Source organism: Colossoma macropomum, unplaced genomic scaffold (genome assembly GCF_904425465.1).
Source record: "Colossoma macropomum unplaced genomic scaffold, Colossoma_macropomum, whole genome shotgun sequence".
In the NCBI taxonomy this organism is placed as follows: Eukaryota; Metazoa; Chordata; class Actinopteri; order Characiformes; family Serrasalmidae; genus Colossoma; species Colossoma macropomum.
In genome coordinates, this window is record NW_023494805.1 from 3,162,924 (window position 1) to 3,186,158 (window position 23,235).

The 23,235-nt window shown below is 38.0% G+C and overlaps 1 protein-coding gene across 3 annotated transcripts in view; it reads left to right on the top strand.

Moving 5' to 3' along the window:
* The first annotated feature begins 16,074 nt into the window (after window positions 1–16,074).
* The window catches only part of rock1 (Rho-associated, coiled-coil containing protein kinase 1), a 105,221-nt gene continuing 98,060 nt past the window's right edge, over window positions 16,075–23,235 (top strand). For all 3 annotated transcript variants that reach the window (XR_005008766.1, XM_036597663.1, XM_036597662.1), the window contains exon 1: window positions 16,075–17,113. Coding sequence is in view for 2 of the 3 variants with exons in the window: in XM_036597663.1 (XP_036453556.1) it covers window positions 17,021–17,113 (93 nt within the window). In the remaining variant the exon portion in view is untranslated. The remainder of the gene's footprint in view (window positions 17,114–23,235) is intronic.

Below are 23,235 nucleotides of genomic sequence, written 5' to 3' on the forward strand. Positions count from 1 at the left end.
AAAGTAGAGAGGTAAAATATTACTCCAGTAAAAGTAGAAGTTCCTCCCTTTAGACCTCCACTGGAGTAAAAGTACTAAAGTATTTGCCTTCAAAAGTGCTTAAGTATCAAAAGTAAAAGTACTAAAAGATTAATTATGACTTTAATGTCCTATTATTATTTTTGTAACAAGACTCGCTTCATTAACTCATTTTAGGTTAAATACTCCAGTGTCTCTCTTGGTAAACCAGTCTTTTAATAGAGTCATTAATTAGTGACGCTGATGTCTATTACAATTATCATAAGCACAAAACACTGAAGGCAAACAGTTTCCATCAGGTAGAACTGAGTGGCTCTGAAATCACTTTATACAAACAAGCAAAGTTTCAGTTTAAGATTTATTTGAACTTAGTTACAAGTTTAAGTTTAATAAAAACTTTAAACTCAGATTCACAAATGAGTTTCCTTTACTAAACTGCATCTGTAGGTCTCTGTTCATAAACATGAACTAGACTAAACTAATTTACTATAAAATGAAATGTGTTTGTATAAATTCAGAATAAAGACACGTCAGTCACAACTGCATATGTGTACATATTTCTATATTGTGGTCTATTTACACAAAGTTAGGTTAGTTCATCATTTATGTTGAACAGACTCTCCCAAAATTTTACACTGCTGCACTGATGTTGAACCGTGTGCTGCACTGGGTCGGTATGACCAACAGGTCAAAACAAGCTCAGAACAAAGTGACCGCTGTGCCCTGATTGGTGTTCTTGCTTCATTTTGACATGTTACATTTTTATACACACATAAACCAAAAGGAACGACAGATTTCTCAGAATGTAGTGGAGTAAAAAGTGAGATATTTGACTTTGAAATGCAGTGGAGTGAAAGTAAAAAGTCACCCAAAATGGAAAAACTTCAGTACAGATACACGAAAAAACTACTTAAGTACAGAAACTGATTACATTTACTGAGTTACTGTCCACCACTGCCCTTAGCAAACACTGTTACAGCAGGAAAGCGAGTGAACACATGCTGATCAGACCAGAGACTAATTAACAGATACTTAACTACAGCATTAAAGAGAAAACACTGAATAAACAACAGGGCAGCAGACAATAAAGAGCCACTGTGAAAGGAGTTAAAGTGACAGCTACGTGAGTATCTGTCAGTAGGGGGTCCACCAGGGGTGCCCAATCTTATTCACAAAGGGCCGGTGTGGCTGCAGGTTTTCACTCCAAACAATCTGGAGCTCACCTGATTCTACTTGTTTAATCAGATGGTCTTAGGCTCTGTTCACACAGCAGGTAAAAGTGGCCCAAATCGGATTTTCTCACCAGATCTGATTGTTTTGTTTGTCTGTTCAGATTATCTTTTAAATGTGGTCTGTATCATCAGTCTGAACAGATCAGCTCCTAAACCGACCCGCATGAGCAAAAGATCAGCTTCACGCTACTTCAGGTGGCTCATCCAGAGGTAAACAATCACGACCGCCAACGAGCGCCAGTCGCTCCCGGAGGATCAGCTTCATCTTCACCAGCATCACAGGAGCCATCATGAAGCTTCACTGACTGACAGCTGGGCTCATCACCCAGAATGTGTTGGAGCCGTAAAAAGGGCGCGGTCACTTCTTTGGTTCTCCTCGGATTCTTTAAACTCTGCTTTCAGACTTTTAACTGTTCTCTGACGCTGCAGCCTCGTTCTCCTGCGGCCGCGATCGGACATTTCTTTAGAAACCTCTTCAAACACGGAGGGTTTTAGATGAGTGTCTTCTAATTTAGTACAGAAACATCAGACTAAATGTTTATGAGTCTCAGCAGCGCGAAATTATGATGAACGTCGAGTTGGATTGATGTAAAAGTCGCATGAATATCGATCTGGCTGTTCAGACTGAGTCGCATTGCTGCATATTGAATGCGGATCGGATTTCAGTTCCACATATGAAAGCGTCTCAAATCGGAATTGAAGAAGTCAGATTCAGTGTGTTTATCTGTTCACACTGACACACAGACACACATCTGAGTCACATATGAAGAAAAAAGATCAGATTTGGGCCACTTTTACCTGCTGTGTGAACAAAGCCTTAGTCTTCAATCACTTCATCAGGTGACCTCCTGCTTTGTTGGAGTGAAAGCCTGCAGCCACACCGGCCCTCTGCGGGTAAGATCGGACACCCCTGGGGTACACAGAAGAACCGTAGACCGTTTGAACCAATAATGCAGCTTTACTTACAATACACTCAGCAAACAGACAAGAGAGCAAAACTGTTCTTATTTCCACTAAGAGACAACATACTCTAAACATCCAGCACAGCCTGCTACAGAATCCCCCCAGGGCTTATGGATCAGGACCCTCACCTGACGGCAGCTATCGCTCCCCAACACATTACCTACCTGAACTGCTCCAAAGTTCACATAACCTGTTAGCACTAACGCCACATACGTGAACAAACAAACAAAACCCTTTACTTACTGTTTTAAGAACTTTTAAGAACGATATACAGCCCAGCTAAGCCTGAGCAAAGCACCATGGGAACCAAAATGACGCCACATTCTTGTTGAAATAGAGGGGTGGGGTGAGGTGTTTGGGGCTACATGACCCTCCAAACGGAGGTTTTTCAGAGACTCCAAACAGAGAGATATAAGGAAAAAAAAAACAGCAAGATGGAGAACAAGAGACCAAATGGTTTAATGTTGTTTCACTGTATTATGGTATAACAAGTATAAAATCACTAGTTAGTATGCTGATGTCTTGTAACTAGCTAGCTAAATTTCTCATTCAACCTTAAATGTTGTGCTGGTCTGAGTGGATCAGACACAGCAGTGCTACTGGAGTTTAACAAAGTATGCAGAGAAACAGATGGACTACAGTCTGTAACTGTAGAACTACAAAGTGCACCTATATAGTAAGTGGAGCTGATAAAATGGACAATGAGCGTAGAAACAAGGAGGTGGTCAGAATGTTATGCCTGATGGGTGTAGATGTCCTGAAGTGTTGGCAGATGCACCCAGTGATCCCCTCCGCTGTCCTGATTATGCGCTGGAGTTTGGCTCATTCTGGACCAGATGGTTATGGATGCTGTGAGGATGGACTCGATGATCGCTGTGTAGAGCTGGATCATCAGGCTCTGCAGCAGGTTGAATTTCTTCAGCCGTCTCAGGAAAAACATTCTCTACAGTCTTTATTCATGTTCAGCAGCAGGTGGTTACTGCTGCACCAGGAGACCAGCTGCTCAAGCTACACTATATGGACTTTAGAGTTTAGGTGTTTCAGCCACACCCATTGCTAACAGGTAGATAAAATTAAGCACATAGCCTCGCAGTCTCCATAGACAAACACTGGCAGTAGAGGGTCGCACTGATGAGCTCAGTGACTTTAAACATGGATGCCACCTCTGCCACAAGTCTGTTCGTGAAGTTTCTGTCTTGCGAGTTCTTCCCCTGTCAACTGTAAGTGCTACTGTTGTGAAATGGAAGCATATAGGAGCAACAACAGCTCAGCCACGAAGCGGTAGACCACCCAAACTCACAGAGCCAGCAAGTGCTGAAGTGCACAGTGTCTGTCCTCTGTTGAATCATCACTAAAAAGTTCCAAATTGCCTGTGCAACCAACATCAGCAAAAGAACTGCGCATTAAGAGCTTCACAAAAAGGGTTTCCATGACCGAACAGCTGCACACAAGCCTGAGATCAAAATGCACAATGCCAAGCGCAGATGGAGTGGAGTGAAGCACCACCACTGGACTCTGGAGCAGTGGAGGTCTGGGTTTGGCGAACGCCAGGAGAACGTTACCTGCCTGACTGCACTGTGCCAGCTGTAAAGTTTGGTGGAGGAGGGATGATGTTATGGGGTTGTTTTTCAGGGTTTGGTCTCGAACCCTCAGTTCCAGTGAATCTTAATGCTTAAGCAGAACAAGACATTTTGGACAGTTCTATGCTTCCAACTTTGTGGACCAGTTTGGGGAAGAACCTTTTCTGTTCCAGCATGACTGAGCCCCAGTGCACAAAGCAGCTCCATAAAGGCCTGACTGGGTGAGTTTGGTGTGGAAGAACTTGACTGGCCCTCACAGAGCCCTGACCTCAACCCCATCACACACCTTTGAGATGAACTGGAATGGAGATTGTGAGCCAGACCCTCTCGTCCAACATCAGTGTCTGACCTCACAGATGCTCTTCTGGACGAATGGGCAGAAATTCCTACAGATTCTCTCTTGTAGAAAATCTTGTAGAAATCTTCCCAGAAGAGTGGAGGCTGTTAGAGCTGCAAAGGAGGACCAACTCCATTATAATGTCTATGGATTTAGAATGGGATTCATAAAAGATCCTCCAGGTGTGATGTGTAGGTGTCCCAATACTTTTGTCCATATAGTGTAGTTTGTGCATGTTTTTAAAGTTTAGCTATGCAGGCAATTTTCACTTTATTACGACGTATGTGGAAGAAACAAAGATGCATAAAAAACCTTATATTTTGTCAAATGAAGCCAGCACAAGCTATATATATATATATATATATATATATATATATATATAGGTATCCTGTTACATCTGGCATAAAGCTAACACAGCACTCCACAATAAAAAAAACATCATACCAGCAGTGAAACATGGTGGTGGTAGTGTGATGGTGTGGGGATGCTTTGCTGCTTGCCATAATTGACAGAACTATGAATTCTGCTCTCCACCGATCTAGTCCATGATCTGAAGCTCAACCACAGCTGGGTTATGCAGCAAGACAACGATCCGGAGCACAAGAGTCCAACTTTGAACATCTCAAAAGAAACGAAACTAAGGTTCTGGAGTGGCCTAGTCCAATAGGCTTTGAGATGGCCCCATTGAGATGCTGGACCTTAAATGGACAGCTCATACTGGAAATCCTTCCAATGTGTCACAGTAACCAATCACAGTAACCCACTTCCTCGAGTGGCTTATTGCTTTCATTAAACATTGGCCAACGTAAAATAAATAAAATAAAATATTTTATATAATTATTTAAGTTAGTATTAATAATGATCGACATAAACAAGTATTCCACCAAGAAATGTAGTTCCTTTAGAGTGTGGTGTCGTTGCTAAGCAACCACTGACCGCTGAATGAGGAGAAGACCGTTCGGTCGCTAATCGCTGTATATCAGTCATTTCATGACTTTTTAAAACTTTTCTCGTATAACAGTGAACACATGATAACTCAGCACTGTTTCAGGCAGATACTTTCAGTTTATAAGTACTTTTTCGTCACTGAATCACCACCGCGAGTCTTCTGACAGTCTGACGACGCCACTTTTCTCACGCTGGGGCTGAATCTCAAACGGCTCCCTGCTCCCTACATAGTGCTCTACGTAGGAATTTAAATACCGACTCCTGCAGCCCAACAGAGCAGAATATCACTTAAAATGGTCATTTGGGATTCAGACACATTCATACTCAACAGGCAGTTCACTATTTTACAGCAGAAGCTGAAATTTCTAAACTTAATGTTACACAGCTCACTATTTAGCTAGGGAGTACGGAGCCGTTTGGGACTCAGCCTGGGTTTGACGCGACTTCTGACTGGAACATGGACAACCGAGGCGTGTAAAACATTCAGGTGACATTTTTAGACTTTTATTCTGCAGTTTTACAGTGAATCAGTGACTTTAATTCAAGCCTGTGATATTAATGATGGAGTTGTTTAGGCTGTTGGCTCTTTTAGCCTGTTAGCTAGCTGACCAGCCCAGTTCTAGTTAAGAAAATAAGTTGTCAGCCCCTCAATTTAAACAAAAAACAGGTTCTTACTTCATCAGTTCACTCAGTGCTCCGTGCGATCAGCATGAGAGTCAAAGATCAATCCATTAACAGCAGAAGGGGTCTTCGGGGAGTTCAGTCACTGGGAGGCGGTCATAGATGTGGTATATGGTGGATTTTTTTTTTTACCGAATCTTTTTATTGCATTTTGTAGAATCACAAACATATTACTTTGTTCAAGTGAAACAACAAAAGGTGTGTTTCGGCATCAACACCTTACCCTTCGAACCTAACCCACCCACCCCCTTAGAACACATACTTCCCACCAAAGCTGCTCCTGGGAATCTGACAGAGATAAACGGAATATCTACCAGAACAGGAGTGGTCTAAATCAATATGTAAATAATAAGTGTAAATGATAAATTACAATATGTACAAATGTATAAATACAATTGGGGGGGAGATAAATAAATAAAAATAAATAAATAAATAAATAAACAAACACACCTCTCAATTCACATATTTAGACATTGCTGTCTTCAAGTGAAACAGAGTTGTTGATAAAATCAGGCACAGGATCCCAGGTCCTGTGAAAGGATCTCAAGGAACCCTTCAGGGAAAATCTTCGAGCTTGACGCATTACAGGACATCCACCTATCACGCGATGGTGGAGAGGCCTGTTTCCATTTAAGAAGAACGGCACGTCTGGCCAGCAAGGTTGTGAAGGCAATAACACATTGTGAGGCTGCAGGCAGGCACAGATCAGGGGTGATGCCAAATAGGGCCGTTAAGGGATTAGGGCCTAAATTACAGTTGAGGACTTGATTGATAGTGTCAAATATATTAGACCTAAAAGCCAGTAAGTTCGGGGGCACGTCCAGAACATGTGCACGTGGTCGGCCGGAGCCGGAGACTGTTTACATCTCTCACAAGCATCACTTTGATTTGGAAATATCTTCGCCAGCCTAGAATTAGTAAAGTGGGCTTTGTGGAGCACCTTACACTGCAGTAGGCCATGTCTGGCACATATGGATGAGGAGTGAACCCGGTCCAGGAGTCCAGTGGCCATCTAAGATAGTAATTCCCAAGTTCCCCTCCCAGGACTTTTTAAGAGCTTCAGTAGGTGCTACCTGTACAGATTGAATTCAGTTATAAATAACAGATATGAGTCGTTTCCGGGAATGATCAAGAGTAAGAACCTGATCGATGTAGGTTTCGGGGTGGCGGGTGGGGAAGTGGGGGAATAGCTTTTGAAAAAAATGTCGGGCCTGAAAAAATCGAAGGAGGTGACTATCGGGTAAGTTGAATTTAGCTGATAAGTCTGAAAAGGACGTCCTTATAGAATTAGAAGACTGTAGTAAGCCCGTTACTTGACCAGAAGCGGAAAGCTGGGTCAGAGCAGGATGGAGGAAACAAGCGGTTTTTTAGGATGGGCCTATGGATTGAGGCACTATGAAAGCCAAAATGTGTCCTAAATTGGAGCCAAATTTTAATAGTACTGGTAACAACTGGATTAGTAGAAGCTTTGTTAACAGATATGGGGAGCTGGGAGCAAAGTACAGCATGTAGAGAGCAACGGGAGGACGAGATCTCAATATGAGCCCAAGGTGGAAGACCGTTTGGTGCTCTCCAATAGGCCCAGTGGAGTAATTCATGGATGTTACAAGGCCAATAGTAGTGACGAAAGTTAGGGAGCGCTAAGCCTCCTTCAGACTTTGAGAGCTGAAGAACTGACCTCTTGAGTCCCGCAGGTTTGTTGTCCCATAGAAATGTATTCAGCAGCTGATTCCTAATGACCACTGGGATATGTTGAAAAGTATTTAAGAATCTAGGGAGCGTGATCATTTTAATCAAGCTGGCACGGCCCCTAAGGGACAACGGGAGGGAGGCCCACCTGGTTATGTCTGATTTAAATTTGTCCAGCAGAGGCTGAACATTTTTGGAGAAAAGGTCATTAAATGAGTCGGTGAAGAATACTCCCAAGTCCTTCAATCCCCCTAAGGCTATTTCAAAGGGAGAGATCGACTGCGGAAGGGACTTTACTGAGATATTAACAAAAAATAGCTTTTTTCAAATTCAGTTTATAACCAGAGAGTCGGCTAAACTGGTCCAAAATCTCCAATATTGGTGGAAGGGATGAAGTGGGGTAAGAAGAAGATGATCTGCATTGAGAGAAAGTTTATGGACTACATTGTAACGTGTAACACCCTCAAATCTTTCCTGGCTACGAAGCCAAATTGCTAAAGGCTCAATCGCTGCAGGGGAGATAGCGGGCATCCCTGGCGTGTCCCACGGTACAGAGGAAAAGGTGGTGACTGTGTACTGTTAGTATAGATGGAAGCGGTTGGGGCGGTGTATAAGAGACGGATCCAATGAATAAAGTTAGTCAAAACCAAGTTTGTCTAAAATGAAGAACAGATAACCCCATTCCACCCTGTCAAGGGCCTTTTTGGCGTCGAGGGACACTACAACATCAGGAGAGTTAGAAGAAGAGGAATAAAGAATATTAAGTAATCTCCTGGTGTTAAAGAGTGAATGTCTGCCCTGTATAAAACCTGGGAGCAACAAGGTCTGGCGTAATCTGCTGAGGACGACGAGTTTAAGAGTGATTTTTGTCTACAGCTACTCCTTTTTGAGTCACAAAGAAATAGTCGCTGCAGATAAGGTTAGTGGACGTCTGCCTTTATCAAATGAGTCATTGTATAACCTTGTCAAGATCTGGAGAAGCTGTGTAGAAAAAGCTTTGTAGAATTCCAATGTGAAACCATCAGGCCCAGGGGATTTTCCATTTTGGAGCGACCCTATGGCCTCTTGTATCTCCAGGGTGGAAATGGGCCTACCCATGTCCACGCCCAGAGTCTCCTTAACTTTGGGATACTTTGGTGCGTCAGGATAGCGGTGTAACTCTGAGGGGCTGAGGGGCCGTTCTGACTTGTAGAGGTAGGAATAATAATAAAGACCCTGTTAATTTCAGCTGGGTCTGAGGTTATTTTACTCGAGGGTGTATATCGTGGATTTTACAACGGCTTCAAACGGCCTCAACCAATCAGATTTTAGGACCGGGGCGATCCGTTTTATAAATGTACTTATTTGAGAATGTTCTTCTTTATTTCCCAACATCACCCTGACCAGTGAAGTCATGATAATGTTTTAGGGTGAAAAGTATGTTCAACAAGGCTGTCAGTTTAAAACTGGATTCAGTGATGAACAGGCTTCAGTTTAATCCTGCAGTACCGCTCATCTCCACTAGTTGTCAGTAATTCCCATTCTCCCCCCTGTTTATGGACTGACAGCATCACTCACTGTAATGAACGTTGGCTGCTAACAGATTCCCTGAGGTTTAAAGGGCACATATCCCACATTTTTCCATGTCAGAGTTCATTTCTGCACCGTTTTCCAGCCTCTCTTTATCCCACAGAATTAAACAGGCTGTTTTCACTACTGTGCCTTTAAGACTGACATATGTAAATGAGCTCTGTTCTGATTGGCTGTGCCTCATTCAATAAGCAGTCCAGGCCGAAACGCCCTCTATAGCTTCAGTGTGAGTGGGCGGAGCTAAACTGCTGTCGATACAGTAGGTGTGTCTCTATTTAAAGGTGTTTCTGTGACATCACAAAGGCAGTTAATGAAAACCAAGCCGTTTCAGCAGCAAACATATCGTTTATGATCTGTGTGGACTGTGATTTTAAACTTTAACGGCGTTTACTTACTACATCGAACGCTTATATTTAAAAAAAAAGCTACAAACAATCACTTTTCCGTGATAGGGGTCGTTTAATGCTTAACATGCGTTATAACACAGATATAACACAACTGGTGTGTCATTGATATAAATGTACCACCAACTCAGGAAACTGCGCTGTTTGCCAGCTTGGTCTCCTGCTGTGGTCACCAGCTCTCAGCCTGGAGCTCTGCTGTCTGAACAGCTTAGCTCCATCCTGCATCGAAGGTGCTCCTCTTTCAAACCAAATCAATCAAAATGCTTTTATTTATTTATTTATTTATTTATTTAGTCAGTTAGTTATTTATTTGTGTGCATATTCATATATAACAATAAAGATTCCTTTATTTATATGTCCACATACACAAATATACACATATTATATATATATATATATATATATATATATATATATATATATACATATTTATTAGTTTGTCTTTGCAAATACATACAGAAATATGTTAAATATATTAATATCTTTGTATCTTTATTATTTATGCATCTGCTTACACATGTAAATAAATATAAATATCTATTTATTTGTTTGCTGTTTGTTTATTTATGATTATATGCACATACATATTTGTTTATTTCCTTATTTATTGTGCACTCATATACATAAATATTTATTTAGCTATTTAAGCTTATGCTCATGCATATTTATTTGTGCGTGTGTTCATATATATACATATTTATATATTTAGTTAGTTATGCGTATACTTATACCTGCATTTATTTATTTATTTATTTATTTATGTATTCATTTGTTTATTTGTGTGCATATGCATATACATGAATAAAGATTTTATATCTTTGCATTTATTCAGCTATTTATTCATGACAACACTCATGCATGTAAATAAATATAAATATCAGGTTATTTTTTGTTCATTTATTTATGTGTACACTCATATACATGAACAGTTATTTATTTATTTATTTAGTTATTTGTGCACTGAAATACATAATTATATTTATTTATGCATATATTTCTTTACGTAAAGATTTTAATGTTTACTTTACATGAATGTAAAAATATTTTATTTTGATATTTAATATTTATAGTATCGATTTGTTTATGCACATACTCATACATGAAATAAATATAAATATCTGGTTATTTATTTGTTTATTTATTTAAGTGTATACTCCTATACATCAATAGTTATTTAGTTAGTTATTTATTTTTGCGTATACTCATATACATGAAGTTATTTAGTTAGTTAGCTATTTATGCGTATACTCATATATTAATAGTTATTTATTTAGTTATGTATGTGTATACTCATATATATGAATAGTTATTTAGTTAGTTATTTATGCGTATACTCATATATGAATAGTTATTTAGTTAGTTATGTATGCGTATACTCATATATATGAATAGTTAATTAGTTAGTTAGTTATGTATGTGTATACTCATATACATGAATAGTTATTTAGTTAGTTATGTATGTGTATACTCATATATATGAATAGTTATTTAGTTAGTTAGTTATGTATGCGTATACTCATATATATGAATAGTTATTTAGTTAGTTAGTTAGTTATGTATGCGTATACTCATATATATGAATAGTTATTTAGTTGGTTAGTTAGTTATGTATGCGTATACTCATATATGAATAGTTATTTAGTTAGTTATGTATGCGTATACTCATATATATGAATAGTTATTTAGTTAGTTAGTTATGTATGCGTATACTCATATATGAATAGTTATTTAGTTAGTTATGTATGCGTATACTCATATATATGAATAGTTATTTAGTTGGTTAGTTAGTTATGTATGCGTATACTCATATATGAATAGTTATTTAGTTAGTTATGTATGCGTATACTCATATATATGAATAGTTATTTAGTTAGTTGTTATTTATGTATGCGTATACTCATATATGAATAGTTATTTAGTTAGTTATGTATGCGTATACTCATATATATGAATAGTTATTTAGTTAGTTAGTTATTTATGTATGCGTATACTCATATATATGAATAGTTATTTAGTTAGTTAGTTATGTATGCGTATACTCATATATATGAATAGTTATTTAGTTAGTTAGTTATGTATGCGTATACTCATATATATGAATAGTTATTTAGTTAGTTAGTTAGTTATGTATGCGTATACTCATATATGAATAGTTATTTAGTTAGTTATGTATGCGTATACTCATATGTATGAATAGTTATTTAGTTAGTTAGTTAGTTATGTATGCGTATACTCATATATGAATAGTTATTTAGTTAGTTATGTATGCGTATACTCATATGTATGAATAGTTATTTAGTTAGTTAGTTAGTTATGTATGCGTATACTCATATATATGAATAGTTATTTAGTTGGTTAGTTAGTTATGTATGCGTATACTCATACATGAATAGTTATTTAGTTAGTTATGTATGCGTATACTCATATATATGAATAGTTATTTAGTTAGTTAGTTAGTTATGTATGCGTATACTCATATATGAATAGTTATTTAGTTAGTTATGTATGCGTATACTCATATATATGAATAGTTATTTAGTTAGCTAGTTATTTATGTATGCGTATACTCATATATGAATAGTTATTTAGTTAGTTATGTATGCGTATACTCATATATATGAATAGTTATTTAGTTAGTTAGTTAGTTATGTATGCGTATACTCATATATGAATAGTTATTTAGTTAGTTAGTTATGTATGCGTATACTCATATATATGAATAGTTAGTTATTTAGTTAGTTATGTATGCGTATACTCATATATATGAATAGTTATTTAGTTAGTTAGTTATGTATGCGTATACTCATATATATGAATAGTTATTTAGTTAGTTAGTTAGTTATGTATGCGTATACTCATATATATGAATAGTTATTTAGTTAGTTAGTTATGTATGCGTATACTCATATATATGAATAGTTATTTAGTTAGTTAGTTATGTATGCGTATACTCATATATATGAATAGTTATTTAGTTAGTTAGTTAGTTATGTATGCGTATACTCATATATATGAATAGTTAGTTATTTAGTTAGTTATGTATGCGTATACTCATATATATGAATAGTTATTTAGTTAGTTAGTTATGTATGCGTATACTCATATATATGAATAGTATTTAGTAGTTAGTTATGTATGCGTATACATATATATGAATAGTTATTTAGTTAGTTAGTTATGTATGCGTATACTCATATATATGAATAGTTATTTAGTTAGTTAGTTATGTATGCGTATACTCATATATATGAATAGTTATTTAGTTAGTTAGTTAGTTATGTATGCGTATACTCATATATATGAATAGTTATTTAGTTAGTTAGTTAGTTATGTATGCGTATACTCATATATATGAATAGTTATTTAGTTAGTTAGTTATGTATGCGTATACTCATATATATGAATAGTTATTTAGTTAGTTAGTTATGTATGCGTATACTCATATATATGAATAGTTATTTAGTTAGTTAGTTATGTATGCGTATACTCATATATATGAATAGTTATTTAGTTAGTTAGTTATGTATGCGTATACTCATATATATGAATAGTTATTTAGTTAGTTAGTTATGTATGCGTATACTCATATATATGAATAGTTATTTAGTTATTTAGTTAGTTATGTATGCGTATACTCATATATGAATAGTTATTTAGTTAGTTAGTTAGTTATGTATGCGTATACTCATATATATGAATAGTTATTTAGTTAGTTATGTATGTGTATACTCATATATATGAATATTTAGTTAGTTAGTTATGTATGCGTATACTCATATATATGAATAGTTATTTAGTTAGTTAGTTATGTATGCGTATACTCATATATATGAATAGTTATTTAGTTAGTTAGTTATGTATGCGTATACTCATATATATGAATAGTTATTTAGTTAGTTAGTTATGTATGCGTATACTCATATATATGAATAGTTATTTAGTTAGTTAGTTAGTTATTTATGCGTATACTCATATATATGAATAGTTATTTAGTTAGTTAGTTATGTATGCGTATACTCATATATATGAATAGTTATTTAGTTAGTTAGTTATGTATGCGTATACTCATATATATGAATAGTTATTTAGTTAGTTGGTTAGTTATGTATGCGTATACTCATATATATGAATAGTTATTTAGTTAGTTAGTTATTTATGCGTATACTCATATATATGAATAGTTATTTAGTTAGTTAGTTTTTGTAAGCGTATACTCATATATATGAATAGTTATTTAGTTAGTTAGTTATGTATGCGTATACTCATATATATGAATAGTTATTTAGTTAGTTAGTTATTTATGCGTATACTCATATATATGAATAGTTATTTAGTTAGTTAGTTTTGTAAGCGTATACTCATATACATGAATAGTTATTTAGTTAGTTATGTATGCGTATACTCATATATATGAATAGTTATTTAGTTGGTTAGTTAGTTATGTATGCGTATACTCATATATGAATAGTTATTTAGTTAGTTATGTATGCGTATACTCATATATATGAATAGTTATTTAGTTGGTTAGTTAGTTATGTATGCGTATACTCACAAATATGAAGTTATTTAGTTAGTTATTTATGCGTATACTCATATATATGAATAGTTAGTTAGTTAGTTAGTTGTGTGTATACTCATATATATGAATAGTTATTTAATTAGTTAGTTGTGTGTATACTCGTATATATGATTAGTTAGTTAGTTAGTTGTGTGTGTACTCATATATATGAATAGTTATTTAGTTAGTTAGTTGTGTGTATACTCATATATATGAATAGTTATTTAGTTGGTTAGTTAGTTATGTATGCGTATACTCATATATATGAATAGTTATTTAGTTAGTTATGTATGCGTATACTCATATATATAAATAGTTATTTAGTTAGTTATGTATGCGTATACTCATATATATGAATAGTTATTTAGTTATTTAGTTAGTTATGTATGCGTATACTCATATATATGAATAGTTATTTAGTTAGTTATGTATGCGTATACTCATATATATGAATAGTTATTTAGTTAGTTATGTATGCGTATACTCATATATATGATAGTTATTTAGTTAGTTAGTTTATGTATGCGTATACTCATATATGAATAGTTTTTTTAGTTAATTAGTTATGTATGCGTATACTCATATATATGAATAGTTTATTTAGTTAGTTAGTTATGTATGCGTATACTCATATATATGAATAGTTATTTAGTTAGTTAGTTAGTTATGTATGCGTATACTCATATATATGAATAGTTTATTTAGTTAGTTATGTATGCGTATACTCATATATATGAATAGTTATTTAGTTAGTTAGTTATGTATGCGTATACTCATATATATGAATAGTTATTTAGTTAGTTATGTATGCGTATACTCATATATATGAATAGTTATTTAGTTAGTTAGTTATGTATGCGTATACTCATATATATGAATAGTTATTTAGTTAGTTATGTATGCGTATACTCATATATATGAATAGTTATTTAGTTAATTAGTTATGTAAGCGTATACTCATATATATGAATAGTTATTTAGTTAGTTAGTTATGTATGCGTATACTCATATATATGAATAGTTATTTAGTTAGTTAGTTATGTATGCGTATACTCATATATATGAATAGTTATTTGGTTAGTTAGTTATGTATGCGTATACTCATATATATGAATAGTTATTTGGTTAGTTAGTTATGTATGCGTATACTCATATATATGAATAGTTATTTGGTTAGTTAGTTATGTATGCGTATACTCATATATATGAATAGTTATTTAGTTAGTTAGTTAGTTATGTATGCGTATACTCATATATATGAATAGTTATTTAGTTAGTTAGTTATGTATGCGTATACTCATATATATGAATAGTTATTTATTTAGTTAGTTAGTTATGTATGCGTATACTCATATATATGAATAGTTATTTAGTTAGTTAGTTATGTATGCGTATACTCATATATATGAATAGTATTTAGTTTAGTTAGTTATGTATGCGTATACTCATATATATGAATAGTTATTTAGTTAGTTAGTTATGTATGCGTATACTCATATATATGAATAGTTATTTAGTTGGTTAGTTAGTTATGTATGCGTATACTCATATATATGAATAGTTATTTAGTTAGTTAGTTATGTATGCGTATACTCATATATATGAATAGTTATTTAGTTAGTTATGTATGCGTATACTCATATATATGAATAGTTATTTAGTTAGTTAGTTATGTACGCGTATACTCATATATATGAATAGTTATTTAGTTAGTTATGTATGCGTATACTCATATATATGAATAGTTATTTAGTTAGTTAGTTATGTATGCGTATACTCATATATATGAATAGTTATTTAGTTAGTTAGTTATGTATGCGTATACTCATATATGAATAGTTATTTAGTTAGTTAGTTATGTATGCGTATACTCATTTACGTAAATAAACATAAACTGTTGTTTCAGTTTATTTAATCTTCCTTCTCCAGGTACACCGAGCGTGCGCGCTCCCGCCCCGCCGCGCGTCTGTCTGTCTCTCTCGTCTCTCTCTCTCTCTCTCTCTCTCTCACTCCTCGTGAGCGCGCCCGTCCCCGAGCCTGTGAGCGGGAGCGCGCATGCGCAGTGCGGCGCGGCTGCTCTCCCCGCTCCGGGCTGTTGGTTTGAACAGGAAGGCGGACATGTTGGGCGCTCTCAGTGTTATTATTATTACTGTTAATAAAGGAGTGGAAATCGGCTCGGCACGGAGAGCGGCCGGTCTGCAGCAGCACAGCCCGCCACAGGAGCTCGTCGGGCCGGACCAGTGAGCCGAGGAGGACCGGACCGGGCCGGACCGGGTGGATCTGAGAGCAGCTCGGAGACTCGGACTAACAGGGAGGAACTTTTCTCTTTTTAAACGGGACCGACTTTTACAAAGTCAGCCAAACCATCCGCGGACCGAGCTTCTCCGACCTTCTCCGCTCCCCGTCACCCCGCGGCGCTCGGTCTCGGCGGCTCAGTCCGCGTTTCCCCTCTTTGTAGCGTCCCGGAGGAGAAACGAGGCCAGTCTAACTTTTTTCCATCTGCTTTTTAACCTGTTTTTCTCTGTCGTTTGCGTGTGCAGGCGCTTCCTATGCGTGCCTGTTTTAAGGATTCGTGCTCGTCTGCGATGTGGACGCTCATTTAGCCACAGGAAGGAGCTGCTGTTCTTCTTTTCCCCTCCTTTTTATTATCATTATCATCATTTTTTCACTTTTTTGCCAAGTTGCCATGGACTAACGTTGAAGGACTGAGTAACCAGGACGTTAGCTGACCTAGCCTAGCTAACGTTCACCGAGCTCCCCGAACTTCTTCTTTCGGTCTGAAAATGTGGATTTTCACCGTCTGCCGGTCTTTCATGCCTTCAGACCCGAGCGAGAAGCCCAAAAGACACAAAGCGCTTCTCTGATACGGACACGCGCGTGCTGAAGTGTAGAAAACCCCGCGGTTGGACGGTATTTGTCAGAGCTAGCCGGCTAGCTAACGCGGGGCTAGCCGACCGTTAGCTGCTGTGGAAGCCCGGACGGCGAGCTCGCCGTGTTTGGTTGAAGCCCGGCGCTCAGAAACCGGACTGAAGAGATAAAACATGTCTTCTGCGGAGAGTTTGGCGGCTCGGTTTGAGAAAATCGACGCCATGCTGAAGGACCCGAAGTCGGAGATAAACACCGACTGCCTCCTGGTGAGTTAGCGTTAGCGTTAGCATTAGCCCCTAAGCTACTTTATGGCTAACTTCTCCTAATCTTCTTACGGGCACGCTTCTTCCTGGCGCTCTTAGAGGGCTTTCGGGACCCAGACTGCCGGTTCTGATACCATGAAACATGTGAAATTGTGCCCTAAGTTGAGTTTTGGGGCAGTTCGCCAGCGCCTCGGTCGAATTTTCCCGTTCCACCTTAAATGGTGCGGCAGTTACGTTCTGGCGCCCGAGGCGTTATAATAACTGCTGCGCCGTTTAAGGTGGAACGGAAAAATCCGGTCGAGGAGCTGGCGGGTAGGAAGAACTGACTTCTTTTCAACGGCCATGTTTTCTTGGGACTTTGGTCTTCACAGTTCTGCCCCTGTGGACCCACCACAGCCCTGGTCTCCACGTTTTAGAGGCTTGTCTTCTCAGATGTAGACGTTTCTGACCTCATGAAGGGCCTGTGAGTTGAGTCAGGTGTGTTTGAGCAGGTAAAACACTAAAATGTGCTGTTGGGAGTGAACTTTACTCCAGGAGCAGTGCTGGGGAACATCAGAGGAGCACAGTTCCATATTTTGCTGCATATTTTGGTGTTTTTCAGCTTTGACAGCTTCATTTTGCCCTCATGAAGGAACTTTTGAGTTGAGTCAGGTGTGTTTGAGAAGGTAAAGCCTTAAAATGTGATGTTCAGAAGGAACTTTACTCCAGGAGCAGTGGTGGGCTGCACCGGTGGAGCGCAATTCCATGTTTTTGTTGCATATTTTTGGGTTTTTCAGCTCTGACAGCTTCATTTTCTTCTCATGAAGGAACTTTTGAGTTGAGTCAGGTGTGTTTGAGAAGGTAAAAACACTAAAATGTGCTGTTGGGAGTGAACTTTACTCCAGGAGCAGGGCTGGGGAACATCAGAGGAGCACAATTCCATATTATATCTTGCATATTTTGGTGTTTTGCTTTTCTGATAGTTTCATTTTGTCCTTATGAATGAATTGCAAGGTGAATAAAATGTACTAGAGCACGTAAAAACTGTTCAGAGGGAACTCAGGATCAGGGCTGGGCAGCATCATGAGAGCACATTCCTCTCGAATATTCAAGGTGTTTTCGGCTTTGACCACTTGTTTTGTCCCCATGAAGGACCTGTGAGTTGAGTCAGGTGTGTTTGAGAAGGTAAAACACTAGAATGTGCTGTTGGGAGAGAGCTTTACTCCAGGAGCAGGACTGGGGAACATCAGAGGAGCACAGTTCCATACTTCTCTTGTGTATTACCAGTGTTTTCCTGCTCTGACAGCTTTGTTTCGTTCCCGTGAAGGACCTGTGAGTTGAGTCAGGTGTATTTGAGAAGGTAAAACACTAAAATGCGATGTTCAGAGGGGAACATTACTCCAGGAGAAGGGCTGGGGAACATCAGAGGAGCATAATTTCATGTTTCTTTTCAGTTTTTTTTAATGTTTTAAATTGAAGGAATTGTGAGGTGAATCTCGTGTTTAAAGGAGGTAAAACATTAAAATTTGCTGTTCGGAGGGCTGGGAAACTGTAAGCTGCATCTGAGGAGCTCAGTTGAATATTTTTGGTGTTTTTCTGCTCTGACAGCTCTGTTTTGACCTCGTGAAGGACCTGTGGGTTGACTCAGGTGTATTTGAGAAGGTAAAACATTAAAATGTGCTGTTCGGAGGGCTGGGAAACCCTGTTCGGAGGGCTGGGAGACTCAGGTGTATTTGAGAAGGTAAAACATAAAAATGTGATGTTTGGGTGGGACTTCACTTCGAGAGACAGAGTGGGCTGCATCAGGAGAGCATAAGTACATATTTCTGTTGCTTATGTTTCCGTTTTCAGCTTAGTTTTGACCGTATGAAGTAATTCTTAGTAAAACTGTGTATTAAAGAAGGTAAAACCCTGAAATGTGCTGTTTAGAGGAGCAGGGCTGTGGAGTTGGCTGCATCAGTGGATCACAACTCCTGCATGTTCGTATTGTTTTCCTACACCAGTGTTAGCCTCCTGAAGGGCTTGTGAGAGATCGAGACGCTGTAGAAGGTAAAACACTAAAACATGCTGTTCGGATGAAAACAGGATGAAAACAGTGGGCTCCATCAGGGAAGCGAAATTTTAAATTTTTATTGCATATTTTTCCTTAAATTTATCCCCCTGATGGATTTACGAGTGGAGTCTGGGGCGTCTGCAGCTCTGACAGCACTAACATGACTTTAGGAGCTGGACTGGGGGAGCGTTTTACTGCCTCGGGGTGCAGCTGAAGTCCAGGAGACCCGAACGTACGAACACTGCAGTGTGTTCCAGTCCTAATGAACCTCATGAGGGGCTTGTGAGTTGAGTTAAGTGTGCTGGAGCAGTTAAACAGTACAGTACAGTAACTTCAAGTGCAGAATTCATAAACCTTATTGCCTTTGGGAGGGGGCTGGGGTGGTCTGGGGTGGGGTGAGGTGGGGGGAACATTAGTCCTGGTGGTCCAAACCACTGGGCTCTCTGCATTTACTCTCTGGCTCGTTCTCGTCTGATCAGCACTGATTGTTTTAAGCCAGTGGTTCAGTGTCGGCACTGGAGTCCCACAGCATCCTGCCCGTTTTCTTCAGTGTTGTCTTTCCTAGGGAGGAGTCGGACACCTGAACATGTCTGAAAAACATCAGAGAGGTAACTACCTGAGTGTAGGGCTGGACGATTAGTCGCTTTATATCGAAATCGCGATTTAAGACGTGCAATTTTTAAAATTATAGCCAATCTTAAAAAAAGGTGGTTCCTCAAGGTTCTATAAAAGATTGGTTCTTTAGTAAAGACAGTCATTCTATACAGAACCATGAACTGAGCGTTAATTGGTTCTCTGCATGGTGAAATGGTTCTTTAGATTGATGGAGAATGTGTTATAAGGTTCCATATAGCATCAAAATGGGCTCTGCTGTTGTTATGGTGTCCAGCTTGTAACTACAGAAGAACCTTTTTGCAAAGAACCCTTTAAGCCTGCAAGTGGGTCTTAGTGTTCATGGTTCTATACAGAACCCCTGTTTTAATGTGTACGTTGTCAGAAACGTTGTCGTGAGCTTTAAGAGGGGAAATTGAACCTGATAACACAGAGGTTGTGAAATGCCAGTAGGTGAGTTGGACCAATCAGGCCTCCATGTGTTGTGACATCACAACCACGACTAACTGGCAGTAAAAGGTGTATATTTTGGTCTTCTTGGCCAAAAAATTCAGGCCTGAATCTCAGTTAATAACAAAGTATTTCACTCGAGCTGCACAGTCTAGTGTTTTAACTCCACATCTAGCAGAATTTATAACTTGGTGTTTTCCACTGTCCTGACAAAAATGATGATCCACAAACTAATAATAACAGTCCAGTTTTTCGTGTACATTGAAATGCAGTAAATAAACATTCATAAAATGTCAAAATTGGGCCCGATTAGCATTTCAGACAAATACAGCATTTATTTCTGTACAGGTATGAATGAAAAATGAATACAGTGCGGATACTTTTGAGTAGTAACCCAGCGTCTCCTAAAGATCATACGCTTCCACCGTACAATAAGTACGATTTGACTTACCGTCCAAATACACCGATCAGGCATAACATTATGACCACCTCCTTGTTTCTACACTGATTGTCCATTTTATCAGCTCCACTTACTGTATAGGTTTCTCTGCATACTTACCTTTTACCCTGTTCTTCAGTGGTCAGGACCCCCATGGACCCTCACAGAGCAGGTACTATTTGGGTGGTGGGTCATTCTCAGCACTGCAGTACCACTGACGTGGTGGTGGTGTGTTAGTGTGTGCTGTGCTGGTCTGAGTGGATCAGACACAGCAGTGCTGCTGGAGTTTTTAAACACTGTGTCCACTCACTGTCCACTCTATTAGACACTCCTACCTTGTCAGCCCACCTTGTAGATGTGAAGTCAGAGATGGACAGTGAGACAAGGAGTCTCATGGTCATAATGTTATGCCTGATCGGTGTTTAATCATCTATCCAGTACATTTTTAGCCATAATCTGCTGAAAGAGTGTGACTGATATCATCGCACGTCCGCTCAGTGTTAATCGTACCTCCTTACACTCGTCTGCACTGCAGAATATTCCATTTATTCCACAGATAATAATCTGTATTGGGACAGTAACTGTTTGAATGTGTTGCCCTTTTTTGTAATATTTATAACAGGCGTACTTTTCCTTCTTCGGGCCGAGGCAGTTCCTTCTTCATACAGAAATACGGTAATGAACCGGACCGTAGTGACGTTAGGCTGCGTTCTCAGACAGTTTACTGTCACATCATTCACAGTCGATTTCACTGAGTGTGTTTATATGCACTTAATAATCCGATAACTGCAGAAAATCAGATTTTGTCAGTAATCTGATCAATGCGTTCATATGCACTTGAGTAATCAGATAATGGGGAAACTCCATGTCTACATGAGTCAGACAGTAATCAGATTTCTGCTTTACAACCAGAACATTGAGTCACAAAATATGAACATACATCATGTAGAAGATGAATATTTAAGTCCTTCATTTCGTCCAGAATGTATTTGGTTTCAGTGTCGCTCCAAAAGTGTTTTGCTGCGTCTCGCGGCGACGCTGCTCACTTATTTCTGGTACGCCGTCTGTTTTCACACATGCTCAGACAGAAATCTGAAAGAAATCAGAGTAAGAGTTCACAGCACTGAGAAATCTGATTACTGAGCTAAAAACTAGCCTCTTTATCAGATTTCTAGATCGGAGTGTGGTGTTTGCATGACCATTTGAATAATCAGATATCTGCAGAAATCAGATTATGATCAGATTATTGAGTGCATGGAAATGAACTCAGTGAAAATGCTGCATTGACGGCACTAACGCAAGATAGCGCATGAAAACAGCTGTGATGTATGCATGTGTCAGCCAATAGGAGATGGGGTGGGCGTGGCTGAGAGCTGATCAGAGTTAATTATCTTCTCAGCGAAGCTCGTTCTGCTCGTTAGTTTGTGCTGATGATGCACGTGATTCACTCACGTGACGTTACTGAGTAGGATGGGCTCATGAGGGTCATTTCAGGACGCCGGTTCGTCACATTAATGACAGATTTGAGTCACTTACCTAAACGAGTGTGAACCATCGAGTCAGAGAGATCGGATTTGAGCAGAAAATCTGATTTGAGCGATGAGGCTTGTAGTGTGAACGTAGCTTTAAGCAAACGTTGGATCAATTGATAATTCAGCTGTGGTCAAAATAAAAGCACCTTGATTATCTTGAAATGGTTGATTTAAAAAGGCTCAACACTTTTTAAATAGTTGAGATATACTTTGTTAGGTGTCTGTATACCATATAAATACAACCCCATTTCCAAAAAAGTTGGGACGCTGTGCAGAATGTAAATAAAATGGGATGCAATAATGTGCAAATCATTTAAACCGTTTTTTTTTTAAAGGAAAATACTACAAAGACAACATATCAGATGTTGAAGCTGAGAAATTTTATTGTTGTAGTGAAATGTTTTCCTGTTCTCGTTTGATAGTTTTTTAGCTGCCCATCAGTTCAGGGGCTCCTTTGTTGTATTTTTCATTTAATAATGCGCCAAATGTTATCAGTGTTGACAGATCTGGACTGCAGACAGGTCAGTTTAGCGTCTGGAGCTGCTGTAATACATGCAGAATGTGGTTTAACATCGTCTTGCTGAAATAATCAAGGCCTTCCCTGAAAAAGACGTCGTCTGGATGGCAGCATGTGTTGCCAAAACGTGTATGTATCATTCAGCATTAATGGTGCCTTCACAGATGTGCACATGGTTGCACTATTCGATGGTGCAGTCCTTCACAGAGTGGTGAATCCCTCCTCATCTTTACTTCTGAAAGACTCCGCCTCTCTGAGATGCTCTTTTATACCCAATCATGTTACTGACCTGTTGTCAATCAACCACCAGGTGTTTTTTTTCAGCATTACAGAACTTTACCAGCCCTTTTGTTGCCCCTGTCCCAACTTTTTTGGAACATATTGTTGACATAAATTTCAAAATGTGCAAATATTTTTAAAAAATCAATACAATTTCTCAGTTTCAACATTTGATATGTGTGTCTGTACTATTTTCAATCAATTATAGGGTATAAATGATTTGCACATCATTGCATTTTGTTTTTATTTACACTTTGCACAGCG